Here is a 12722-nt window from a genome sequence, read left to right on the forward strand (position 1 = left end):
ATATAGAACTCAAGACTTTTTTGGCTACATCCAAAAAAATCTTTAAAAATTTCACAAAGAATCTTGCATTATCTCTATTTTAATTCTTTGGAATGCCCCTTGCATCATTATAAATTCAGCATCTCTCTCATTTAATCTCTTAAAGGCCTTTTGAAATTTTAAAGTACTATATATCAAATATTATGTAAGTAAAATTTTACTTAGTGGGGACATTTAACTACACACAAGAGCAGTTTTGGATTTAGCCTCTTTAATACAATTTTTAAACTTATCCATGCAATTAGGAGAAGGACAGACATATCTAACAGCATTCCTAATTTTGCTAATTAAAGAATGCATATCTTTCAGACCATCATTCACTACTAAGTTCAAGATATGAACACAACACCTAACATGTAAATGTTCAAAAAAGTAACTATTGAAACTTTTCAAACGTGCTCTAAAGACTCTACTTATATCCCAATTTAAAAAAAAATTTCTATTTTTCTACCAATTATTTCACCTTATGATTCTTGACGAGACAAAAGTTAAAAATTTTCTTTTGGAACTTCCAATATTAATCAATAACATGTGCAGTGAGACAAAGTTAGTTTAGATTTTGTACAGAAATCCAATAATTAGTGGTCAAACACACACTTTGCTTTAAATTTATAAAGACATTCTTCAACTTATATTTTTCATTCATAAACAAGTTCTAACAATCCCTAGCAATTGAAATCCTTCTCGAAATATGAAATTTTGGCTGCAAAATACTCATAAAATATCGAAACCCTTCCATTCGACAAATTTAAAAAGCAACTCATCTACGATTATCATTTTAATAAGAATTTATCTACATAAATCAGAATCCAATAATACAGCAGTCAAACAATTATCTAATCTATTTTGTTTTCTTTTTTTTTTTTATGTTGATACATAACAAGTATATTTTATGTGAATATTAAGTGAATCTTTTAAAAAAATTTTACATTGATACCAAATAACTTTTAAGATTGTGGATACCATTTTTATATGAATTAGCCACATAAGATGCTCTACTTTAGATTAGGGTTTGTATTTGTGGGGAATGGACATGAGGCGTGTGACTGTGTGCGGTGCTATGCTACTGCTAAGTACCAGGGAAAAGGGAGTAAGGGTCTTAGATCATTTTTAGTAGGGAATTCATTTCAATTTTTATTTACATTTCACATGTTATAAAAAGTAATTCCACATCAGTTTTTATATCATAAAAAATAAATAGAAACTCAAAATATCTTTTTCTTCTCCATTAGTAGGAATTAACTTTAGTTCTTATTGTGACATCACTTAATTAATTAATTAAAATAATTAAAATTAATGTAGTTACTATTTTTTTACACTAATATTATTAAAATTTATAAATTTAAAAATAATTTACTATTAAAAAATATTAATATTAACAAAATTAATAACTTCATATATAATAATAATAATAATACACAATATATAATTAAAATTTATTTCTTTAATTAATTTACCATATGTCAAAATTTCATTGGATTGGAAGAGTTAGTTCCTTTGAGAAGGGACTTTCCTTTTTTATTCCTGAAAGAACTCAATTTTTTTTCGCTCCAATGCTTCAAAGTCTCTGAATGTCAGAGAATGGACTCCACTTTTATACCATTAGAGTTGCTCTTATAATATTATTATTATTATATTCAATATTTATATTATTATTATATATGCGGTTTGATTTGTTTTGATTGTGCAGAGTAAAATTACAAACTAAACCGAACTGTAATAAAACTAATTTAAAACCCAAAAAATTTTAAAATTGAGCGATTTGTTCGATTTTTAATTTGAATGGATGTAATTTTGTGTTTATTTTTAAATCGATTTAGATCTAAACACCCATAAATAGGATGATGTTAGTAGTGATGATGGTGGCAATAAATACTGTTCTGTGTTTATGGATGACAGATGGTGTAAAGCTGAAATTAGTAGGAGAGATAGTTGGAGATGGAAGATGGATGACATAAGAATTAGAGTTTAGAATTAATGTTAAGTTATATTTAGTAAGATTAATTATGTGTAGGGTTAGAGTTTAAGGTTAATTAAAATTAAGAATAAATTTAAAAAATATTGTTTTTATTTTTGAGATGAGTCTCAAAATCATCTCTAACATTATTTACTCTATTTTAAATTAGTCCAAAGTTGTCGAAAAAAAAAATAGTCCATTATTTTTTCTTTCTCCAAATCAGCCCTCCAAGGATACCTTCTTTCTCCTCCGATGACTTCCCCGTAGACATTGACATTTATTCGGAATGAGTGGTTTTATGACATGGTATTAGAGTTCTAGATCTGAAAGGTCAAGAGTTCGATCTTTGGTGAACTCCAAAATCAGTATCGGATGGTTATTCTGGATAGTATGAGTGTATTATATCTGATGTTCATTTTTTAACTCATATTGGGCCAAATAAATAGTCCATTGTATTGTACACATTGTACAAATACTCCATTGGAGATTCATAAAGAAAAGGTATTCACCAATTTCTCCCGAAACACTCGCACATATTGTGGCATTCATTCATGATTCATCCTCAAAACGTTGTCGTTACATTAATGGAGGCTCACGGAGCCGGCCTCCGCCACGTCCTAGTTATGGCATCTGGTCTGCCTACGTCTATCAAGGCATTCTTCAGGAAACTCTCTAAATTTGTTGGTTTTTTTCGTTTCTAAATTCGTTTTTCTTTTTTTGGAATGGTTCAGGTCTGTGAAACGGTTCGGTTCGGTCCAAATGACGAGAGGTTTGAGCACTTTATATTTCTGAACTTGGCGCAGAATGTGGTTTGTTTGACTTTGAAGATATCTTATTTATTTTGTTCTTTCCTTTTTTTTTCAAGTTACAATGTAGATTAGGTGTATATGATTCGGTTCGGTCTGAAAATTTGGCACGAACCCAAACATATTTGAGACTAATTTGGTGTGATTTCATTGAGTTTATAGTCGAATCCGGGTCTAAAAAATAGACACGATCATTATTTAGGGCTGAAACCGGATCAAAGTAAACCCGACTTCATCCGACCTATGTGTATCCTAAGAAAATTAAAAAAGATATATGTTTTAAATTAATTTCAATATTATGTTATATTAACTATAAGCTTATTGTTTTATTTTTAATCACACTTGTTGAATTAAAAAATAGATCAAATAAGTATCAAATTAAAATTTATGGAAAAATTCAAATTTAAATATGGATATCAATTTTTCGATAACAAAATTTTTCTTTATAGATAAATACATTATAAATAAATTTATTTATAAATAATTTTTTTTATAAATTATTGTTAAATCTTTAAAGACCCAATTTTTATTTGATTTAGACTCGATATAATTGTAGTCCAAAAATATTTAGATTTTATTTAATTTAGGATCAGATTAAGATCTAAAAAATTAGACCCGATATATATTTAATATCAGATCTAAATTAAAACAAACTCGGTTATAGTCAACTTATATACACCTCCCCTAATATTAACATAAATTGTAGAATGAAAGAAATTCTGCTCTATTTGTTCTGCTTTGTGCTTTGCGTGTGTTTTGGCGTTGTTACCTATGTTAATTTAATATTGGAAAGAATTTTTTTTTAGATACAAAAATTTAAATTTTTAATATATTTATTTTTTATTTGTTAAATGAAAATATTTAAAACATTCTATTATTAATACATGTTAGTTAAACCTGAAAAAAAGTTTACAGTGATTAAGATATAGTTAAGTGAAAGCAGCGGTGATTAGAGATGGCAACACCATCCGAGTCTGCAGGTATTCATTCTATCCATACTTACTTGGGGCGGTCCATTTTGTTTCTTAAAGAATTTCAGACCAGACACTTTAGTCCCCAACTAAAATTAATTACTCGATTGGTCCCTAACAATTAACTCCGTCAGTCACTTAGGTCCTATACTCCGTCAACTCTAACGGAGGACAAAATAGTCCTTGACAACTCTAACAGAGGACAAAATGGTCCCTGATCTCCTCTGTTTGGAAATGACACTGTTCTCTCTCAATTTTTATCATATCTTACATAACACTAACAGACTAACACTGTAACTTCAAGCTACACAATGCACACTCTATAACTTTAATGTTCATATGGAAAAAAAATCCTCAACTTATTCTCAATCAATTCATACTCAGGAAATTAATGACTATGTCTCTCAACTAGTTGTCGTCTTCGATGGATCATATGAATCTAGACAGCAAGTCTAATTTGTTAAGACTCGTCGTCGTCGTTGTCATCTCCCTCCTCCTCTTCCCTATCATCTCCATGACATCACATTGTCCACCACTCCGATCGCTTCCTTCAACTTCTTCTCCGAACCAATGTTCAGTAATCGCTTCAATTTCTATATGAGCAGCAACGGCGACATTGCTCGTTGTACTGATAGCTTGGATGCGAGGTCGAAACTGTCTACCAACTTAGACTCCGGAAAAGAAGGAATGAAGCACTCAGTGTCTATTTCAAATGAGAATTTGCATATGATGTCGAAGGAGAATCTTCTCATGATGTTCTAATGTCCAACAATCTATATTGCTTATCGGAGAGTGGAAAAAGGCGTGCCCTTGGGATAGTTGTGGAACTTGGTCTTAAGAATGTCGTGAACGTTGTCGGGGTTGGAGGTAATGTTATTGAAGACGTGGAAGTTGATGCTTCTGATGGGTGAAGTGCAGATGAGGTGGATGTACCAGTCACAAAGATTTAGAAAGTGTGTGGTCTATGACATGTTGAGGTATGTGCGACACGTGTGGCAATTATACCATGGCTTAATCTTGGAGCTAAAGAGGATGAAGAAAAAGATGAAAAAGAAGACTGTGAATGTGAAGAAATAGAGTATGAATATTAGAGTTATACGAGATATGATAAAAATTGGGGAAGAACAGTGTCATTTTCGAATAAATGGGTCAGGAATAATTTTATCTTTTGTTAGAGTTGTCAGGGATTATTTTGTTCCCTGTTAGAGTTGTCAGGGACCATTTTGTCTTCCGTTAGAGTTGACAGAGCCAAGGATCTAAGTGACTGACGGAATTAATTGTTATGGACCAATCGAGTAATTAATTTTAGTTTGGGACTAAAGTGTCTGGTTTAAAATTCTTTGAGAATCAAAATGGGTATATACTCTATATATAATATATGTAAAATAATTAGCAAATGATTAATAATATTGTATCATATTTAAATTTTTACTTTAAGGCCAATGAATGCACAAGCCAGATTCAAACTTGATACTTGCTTAAACTTGATACTTGCTTAAGCGGATTAATAAACTACCCACACCATCCCAAGTTTTTTTTTTTGGACACAACCATCCCAAGTTTGTTACTATACTTTTTTTCATTATATGGGCTTTTCAAACATATATTTCTGGAAAGAAGCTTTTATAGAGATTTTGGGCCTATCTCGCACTGCATGGCTGTGATTTATTTGTTTATTTCTGTGTCTTACTGGTTTTTAAGTGCGGTTATTTTTGTTATCTTGTCCAGGTCAGTATATGTATATCACCAGCACTATTTCATGCTCCTGGAAAGCTGAATTTTATTTAAGATAAATAAAATCGATTCAATACCATAAAAAAAATCGAATCAATTCAAAGTGGTATAGAGTTATTTTTTTTATGTCTAATTGGGTTCAAATAGAATCAGATAGGCGGAACACCATGTTATTACCAATGGCATATTAACTTGCATTTATGAGTAGTAATCCACTGTGTTTAAGCTTTCTATTTTTGTTTCACCTTATTTCACATTTTCACTTATAGGACATGAAAGATATATATTCGGTGAAGTTTGGGGGAAAAAAGTTTCCTTATTGTTTACCATCTCTATGTATGTAAAATTGGAGAAGCCTATGATCGTTACCGTTGGGATGCGTTATGCTGTTATGTACATATTCACCTTTAAATACACTAAAATCTTTTATGGAAATACAAACTAAAAAAAAAAAAATTATTTGTGTTATTACTTATTTGTGGTATTAAATTAAATATGTAAAAGATCATTTCTTTAATTCTTTTACAACAGTTAAACTAAAACACAGTCCCCTAAGATAACCAAAAAAAAAAAAAAATCTATTGAAAATTGTAAATAATAGTAATTGCAAGTCAATGAAAATAATGAAGGGAACAGTTAGATAGAATTAGCTGGTAGCATCACTTTAGAATTCTCAAATGACAAATATGTTGCTAAAAAGACACTTTTGTTGGATAGAGAGTGCTGCAGGATTGATTGAAAAAGCACTTATTTAGTACTAAAAGTTAAACATTTTATCTAAATTTCTCACCCTTGAAATTGCATACTTGCATGGAATTATATGAAGAGCACTACAGATTTTCAAAAAACTCACTAAAAGTGTTGACTGTGTAGTCAAAAGAGTCATAGGTGCAGTTTGCCTTTAATGAAGAAAGTTAAGAGTAAAGGAAGGCGCTTTATTTTGTAGATTGTTCCCTCCTTCTTTATAAGCTAATGCCTTTTTCATATTCATCATTATATTATGTTATGTAATAATGCCTTCTGGATTCCACTTCACAACCACCATCAACAGCCATGGAACTAACTCATTAAGATGAACTCTTGTTCCACACAGCACAACAAGCACTCCATGAAGGAAAGCTCTGCAATCTGCATGCAGCATGAATCTGCCACAACACAACACAGGGTCCCTCTATCTTATGTAAGTACATAATTTTGTCTAGAACCCTTTTTTCTTCTTCTGTATGAAAGGACAATGTACATGTCTGGTTTCATGTTCAGAGAGTGAGAGAATTTGTTTATGCCTAATTGGGATTACTTGTTTGAAGAATTCTCTAGATTTGGTTGTGTAAGAAATAGATACAACATTGAGCACACCAAAACCAAAATACCACTCAATTATACTTAAGTTTCAGTACATCAGAAACAAAAAAAAGGGGAAGATAATTTATTCTATAATCTATGCACACCAAAAACAAACAAATAAGAATCTAGGTTCCAACTAATTAATGAAAATCCTCTATTACACACTTCTTTTCCCCCTTTTTTTTGGCAACTTTTCTCTTTATGTTTTTGTTCATTATATGTAGTAGGAAAGGCGATATGCCAATGTATACATATGCGCAAGATGACTAATGATAACACACCAGGCTCTGTACATAAAAAAAGGCAAAATGCTGGATTGGAGAAAAACAAACCCAGAATAATGTGAAAAGAAGACAAACCAAAGAATCACACTCTAAAAGCACACTGATTTTTGGTGCCATTATCTAGGAGGTAACCCTTGAGTGAAGGGAAGGATATTGTTAGATATGTTGAAGATGGCAAGAACATACCATTACATTCTTGCCAAGGGTATGCCTTTCAAAGTTTTAGGGCAGAATAAAATTGAAATGTTTCTCAAACTAGGCAAAGAAGGATGTCAAGGATTCAGAAAGGGGAAAATAACCTATGGATATTGAGATCTAGGATTGTAAACTGTCTAGTAGGGCTCTTTTGCAGGGTGGCGGTTGTGATGGTTGAGCACTTGGGTTGAGAGATGGAGACTCCACTCCTAGTGTTTTCCTTAAGAAGTTCCTTTCCTGAAAGAAGTTCAAGAACAAATGGTTAGTCTAGCTTCAAACTTTGATAAATTGGAATGCATGACAAGAAAAAGGGTCACGACTAATTGGCTAATTGCTCATAGCAAGTATACAGATGAAACTAATTAGGAGGAGATAACAAAATATGCTTCATGGCTATGTATTTAGTACTGTTATAATACTCTAGTCCTTCTGTTCTAGAGCTTAGCTTAATTATGATTTAAGCAATGCATATGTCTGTCTTGTATAATTGCAGATGCTGATATCATCTATCAACTTCCACTCTCTTACATTAAAACCTATCCAACACCACACCTAAATTGCACTGCATTATCATGTTACTGCTAGAATGGATAATTTGATAGCTTTCTCGAAGTCCTGCTTCTGATTCATATTGATTATTGATTTTATAGGAACATTGGTTCAGTGCGGTTTCCAAATATACAATGTTATTAACAGTATATTCATACTTGTTAGTTGTTACTATTACTGTGACAGTATTTCTGTTGCTCTTAAAATTGTTTACTCCCAAGATGTTTGGGTAACTTACACTTTCCGAAAATTGTGGGCTGGGAATCCCTGCAGCCAAAGATCTGAATATCGGAGTTACTTGAACAGGGGAACCAAACTCCACTCTTGATGAGGCAGAAACAGTGCTATCATTGTTTATTTGTTCTTCCGAATTCGGCAGCATATCTACTATGGAAATATGTATATCTTATTAGCATTTTGGTTCATTAAAATGGTAAGGGTATTAATAAATGAGGGAGAAAAAGTAATATACTTTAGAAAAATGATAGAATTTTCATTCTTAATAATGAATTATGTTACCTTGATCCAAGGTTGCAGTAACTAGAACACCTCTCTCACATCCATCTACTTCTTTCTTATCTTCAATTTGTGTGGTTTTCATTTCAGTTTTTATATCCCGGTGTGAAGAGTGTTCCATAATGTCACCAGCTGAGAGAGGGAGGATAGTTGATCCTGTACTGTATTCAGAACTGGCTGGAGAGTCTTCATACAGATCCATTTGCCTGAATCATATTAAAAAAATATTAGTCTTCTTGTTAAGCATACAGGAAATTATATTTTTAAAGTCTTTAAAGTACCTCCAACATGGCTGGCCTCCCTCATTACTACTCAAGTCTTCAACCATATTTTTAAGATCAGCAAGCTTTAAACCTTGAATCTTGCATTTCAAATTGTTTGCTTCTTTGGTTCGGTTCAAAAACTCTTGAAGAACCTAGCACCAATCCAAAGTAGTGTCAGTTGAACTCTACAAAGTAATGGCATTTCTCATATCTGCTCAAGAATGACAGTTACTTCAGACTTCTTAAAGGCAAGGTCAACTTCCTTTAATGATTCATGTCTCTTGCCATCTTCATGACTAGAGAGATTGCAGATGTTCTGGAAAGTATATGAATATGAAATGCCTAGTACTTTACAGTTACATTTTGATGCTACAAATGTGACTTCTATGATTCTGCTTTGGTTCTGTTGATGCTGAACTTTTATTAGAGACTAGAAATATGTTGTCTCTACTAGAGGCTGTTCTCATGAAACCAACTACATATTTCAATTATGACAAAAGCATAACGTGCTCAATGCTCAAAATCAAAACAATACAGGCCAAGAGATTATGGAGGTTCACCTTCCACGTGTTTTCAAGACTTTGGTCCATGTCCTCTGTATCAATATTTTGAGCTAGTGAGCTAAGCAACTCTGCTTGTTGCATTAATGCATCTATTTTTGGGTCATCCCTTTTTAGAAATGTTCCTTGAGTTTTATTATTTTGAGCTGCAAAGGCATAATAAACCAGTTTAATATTAGAATAGGAGGATGGCCAAAGTTACATTTGCTGAACATCTTAACTGCAACTTGTTTTATGCTTTAGGTTTCAAAATTTGAGAATCATGTTATGTATGTAACTAATAAAATTCAATTTGGAGATAGTTACCAGAACTACTAAACTTGGCATTGCAAATTTGAAGCTCGTCTAGCAAATTGTTTATGTTTTGTGAGTTTTGAGCTAATACTGCGAATGGTGTCCTTGGATGCTGATTTATCAAAGTTCCATTTCGCAAATGTGATCTATCTCCAAACTTGATCTTCCCTCCATCATCCGTGATATGAGCCCTCCTGCATTACAATAGGAGAATATTTTAGCATCATTCTTTGTAAATTTGTGTATTGGGATTCATAAACCGTACTTTACCTCATTTTCTTGATAGATATAGCAGATTCTGATGTTGCATCTGTATTATAAGCATGTTGGAAAACAATTTTCTTGTTATTTGAATTTATGTGTGATGAAATGCTGTTCTCTTTAGCTAAAGCTTCATATTTTTGCCTCTTTCTGCAGAGTGTAGAGAAGCGATTTTTCACAGCATTATCCGTTCTGCATACAAAGCATGATCAATAAGATTTGAAATTTCCATTCTGAATGTGCATGAAGAGGAGAATGACTTTTGTTACCTTCCTGAAACCACTTTCGCTATTTCTGTCCATCTGTTGCCATATAATTTTTGAGCCTGCAAAGAAAATTGCAGGAATTAAAGCCACAAAACAGATTTACTGAAATATGGATAGGCTAGAGTAGCAAATCAAGCTTGTTCTGTAGACCTTTTCATTGAAATCCAAATTCTTAAAGTTGTGTAGATTCCTAATCTTATACAATAAAGTAAGCTTGTTAAACTCGAATGGAAAATCTTAACTTTTGGAGAGAGGAAGCATGGATATACCTCACACAAAAGCATGTCTTCCTCTGGTGACCATCCACCTTTCTTGAAATCAGAATTCAAGTAAGTGTACCATCTGATATTTTATTAGTTACTTAAGAATCAGATTAGTAACAACAATAATAATAACAACAACAACAAAGCAGAAGATCAAGGAAATTCAAAATACACAATAAGCATTTCAAAATCTCCACCTTCTTCTGCACTGTCTTGTCGTTTTGTCCTTGAATTTAGAAGCAATAATTGCCCAACTGCATATAGTTTTTTGGCAATAACAAGAACCCATTTTAATGTTACATCAAGGAAGGAAAGAAGCAAAAACAATGGTAACCCAGGAGAGGAAGAATTAGTACTTTTCAGTTCCATGGATACCAATCTGCTCTCTCAGTATATCATCTTCCTGAAACTCACATAACCAAGCATAAGACAATATTCAAATGCAAATGGATTCATAAGTAGACAAAGAACTATTATTAAACAATAAAAAAAAATGCAATAGAGAGAATAAGTTTTTACCTCTTGAGTCCAAGTTACAATGTGACCCTTCTTCTTAGATTCTCTGTTACACTGTTCTTCCTGTTTCTTCATTTTTTGATTTGTCTCTCAAAGGTGTTTTTCTATTGAGGTGGCTCTCTTACTTGCATGCTAAAACCAAACACTCCACCTCTGTAAAATAATATAAAAGCTATTATGGTTTGTGGATGAAAAAAATGAAAAAAGGGGGCAAAAAAAAAGAAGGTGGAACCACTTCTTCTTTCTCTTTCATTGGCCTTTACCTATAACAAGCATAAATTCCATTTCCAAAAGACATTACCAAAAGGTACTCAACTGAAAAATATAATAATAAAAAAAAGGAGTATTACCATCTAAAAAAATGGCCTCGGATACTAACTTTTCAGACACCCTCCTTTTGATCTCAGTCTCTATATTCTGCAGTCAAAGAAGAACAGAAGAGAACTGAACACAATCCAATGCTCAAACCAGAGATGCCAGAATAACATGAAATGAAGAAAAATAGAAAATGGGCAGTGAATAATATAAAAGTGGATTGTCAAATGGTAAATGGGATTGGATCAAAATCTTGAATTTCTCCAAACCCAAATAAGTACCAACTAGGCAACTACCAACCAATTTATTTGATGTTGTGCTAATGTGTAACTAATAATCCAGAAAAAAGTGCTGGATCTAAACAAATTTCAGAAACTTTGGGGGATACACAAATGAGGTGAAAATAAGGGTAGGTTCAAACTCAAAAATTTGTTAGGTAGACACAAAATAAAATTGTACCTCAACTATATGAAATTTTGTGCCGTTTGTTGTGATACCATCTGAGTTAAACTAAAAGAAAAAAAAAATCTGGTAAGAACCAATCAAAGTGAGCAACAACACTGTGGAGTGTTGGAAGTTGGAAGTGAACCAAAGACTTTAAGACCAAAGTAGTAAGATTGATCTGTCTCATATCATATTTCAACAATGTTTTCGTTCTCTCTCCAACTTTTCAAAACGGTCACTCAGCTTATGAGTTTATTATGAGTTGGGTGGTTCTCTTTTCTTGCAAGAAAGAATCAGAGGGAGAGAAAACATAAAGTCATAAACTAATAGGAGGAAGCGAGCAGGATTAATTAATTAATATAGTTTAACTTAGGTTAGTGTGCGGGTATAAGGGGAAGTTTGAATGTAACGCTGAATTCCATGAGATGAGAGGGTCCTGCAATGTGACTTGTGCAGTGTCAAGTGTCTAGTGTGCACAGTGCAGTTTATATAATAATAATGCCCCACTTTCACAGCTTGCACCTATGTAACACTACCATGTGTGATCAAATCATATGTTTGTATAATCTAAGTTATCTTAGTTAATTATGCATATGCATTGGAGTATATCATAAGGTTATTATAAAAATGATATCTGAGTGAGGGTTGATACTAATGTAATTTTTTATAATAAAAATGTTAAGGGTATATATAATAGGGGAGTGAACATCATGTACAACAGCTGCATGCATACATAATTACTTGGCTATATGAATTTTGAAATTTTGTGAATTTTAAGGTGACATGAGACTGTGCGTGACACTTAACAATCTAGGCTACACCGCCCACTCTTTTGCATTGAAATTTTAATGGTTCATGACTTCATGTGTCTTATTCATCTTTTCATTATGTTCATGCCAAATGTACAACCACAACTTCATGCATTATTTTCATTTCTTCTATAGAATTTAATTACATAGTCATAGAAAATATGGAGTATGCATGTTTTTTATTGTTTTATAATTGATTTTGTTAAAATAAATTTTAGTCAAGATTGATTATGAAACGTAAAGTGATTTATGTTTGGTAACTTCAATTTTACTAAAATTGATATTATTTGAATCTTGTAATCGTAGTTGTAGATCATATTTTTAAATTTTTGGACT

The 12722-nt window shown here is 32.2% G+C and overlaps 1 protein-coding gene across 2 annotated transcripts; it reads right to left on the minus strand.

Moving 5' to 3' along the window:
- Positions 1–6853: 6853 nt before the first annotated feature.
- Positions 6854–12033, minus strand: LOC107481238 (transcription factor MYB88). Of its 2 annotated transcripts, none has more exons than XM_016101466.3 (14): positions 11593–12033; positions 11169–11235; positions 10822–10971; positions 10659–10705; positions 10500–10556; positions 10309–10381; positions 10043–10098; positions 9783–9965; positions 9525–9706; positions 9219–9364; positions 8677–8810; positions 8399–8601; positions 8118–8266; positions 6854–7567 (listed from the first exon to the last, which is right to left on the minus strand). In XM_016101466.3, exons 3-14 carry the CDS (start codon positions 10891–10893, stop codon positions 7451–7453), a joined length of 1419 nt encoding a protein of 472 aa, XP_015956952.1. In that variant the 5' UTR covers positions 10894–10971; positions 11169–11235; positions 11593–12033; the 3' UTR covers positions 6854–7450. The 2 variants fall into 2 exon arrangements, with proteins under 2 accessions (XP_015956952.1, XP_015956953.1); XM_016101467.3 differs by having other exon boundaries at positions 8118–8263; positions 11593–12032.
- Positions 12034–12722: the final 689 nt, after the last annotated feature.

Source organism: Arachis duranensis, chromosome 3 (assembly GCF_000817695.3).
Source record: "Arachis duranensis cultivar V14167 chromosome 3, aradu.V14167.gnm2.J7QH, whole genome shotgun sequence".
NCBI classification, from domain to species: Eukaryota; Viridiplantae; Streptophyta; class Magnoliopsida; order Fabales; family Fabaceae; genus Arachis; species Arachis duranensis.

Bases quoted from the DNA above. Each gene is read 5' to 3' on its own strand.
- LOC107481238 (XM_016101466.3), bottom strand. From the start codon at position 10,893: ATGAAGAAACAGGAAGAACAGTGTAACAGAGAATCTAAGAAGAAGGGT. The intron at 10,099-10,308 runs GTATATCCATGC...TTTTCTTTGCAG, and splicing joins AAGACATGCTTTTGTGTGAG to GCTCAAAAATTATATGGCAA. The intron at 8,267-8,398 runs GTAACATAATTC...ATATTTCCATAG, and splicing joins TACTGCAACCTTGGATCAAG to TAGATATGCTGCCGAATTCG.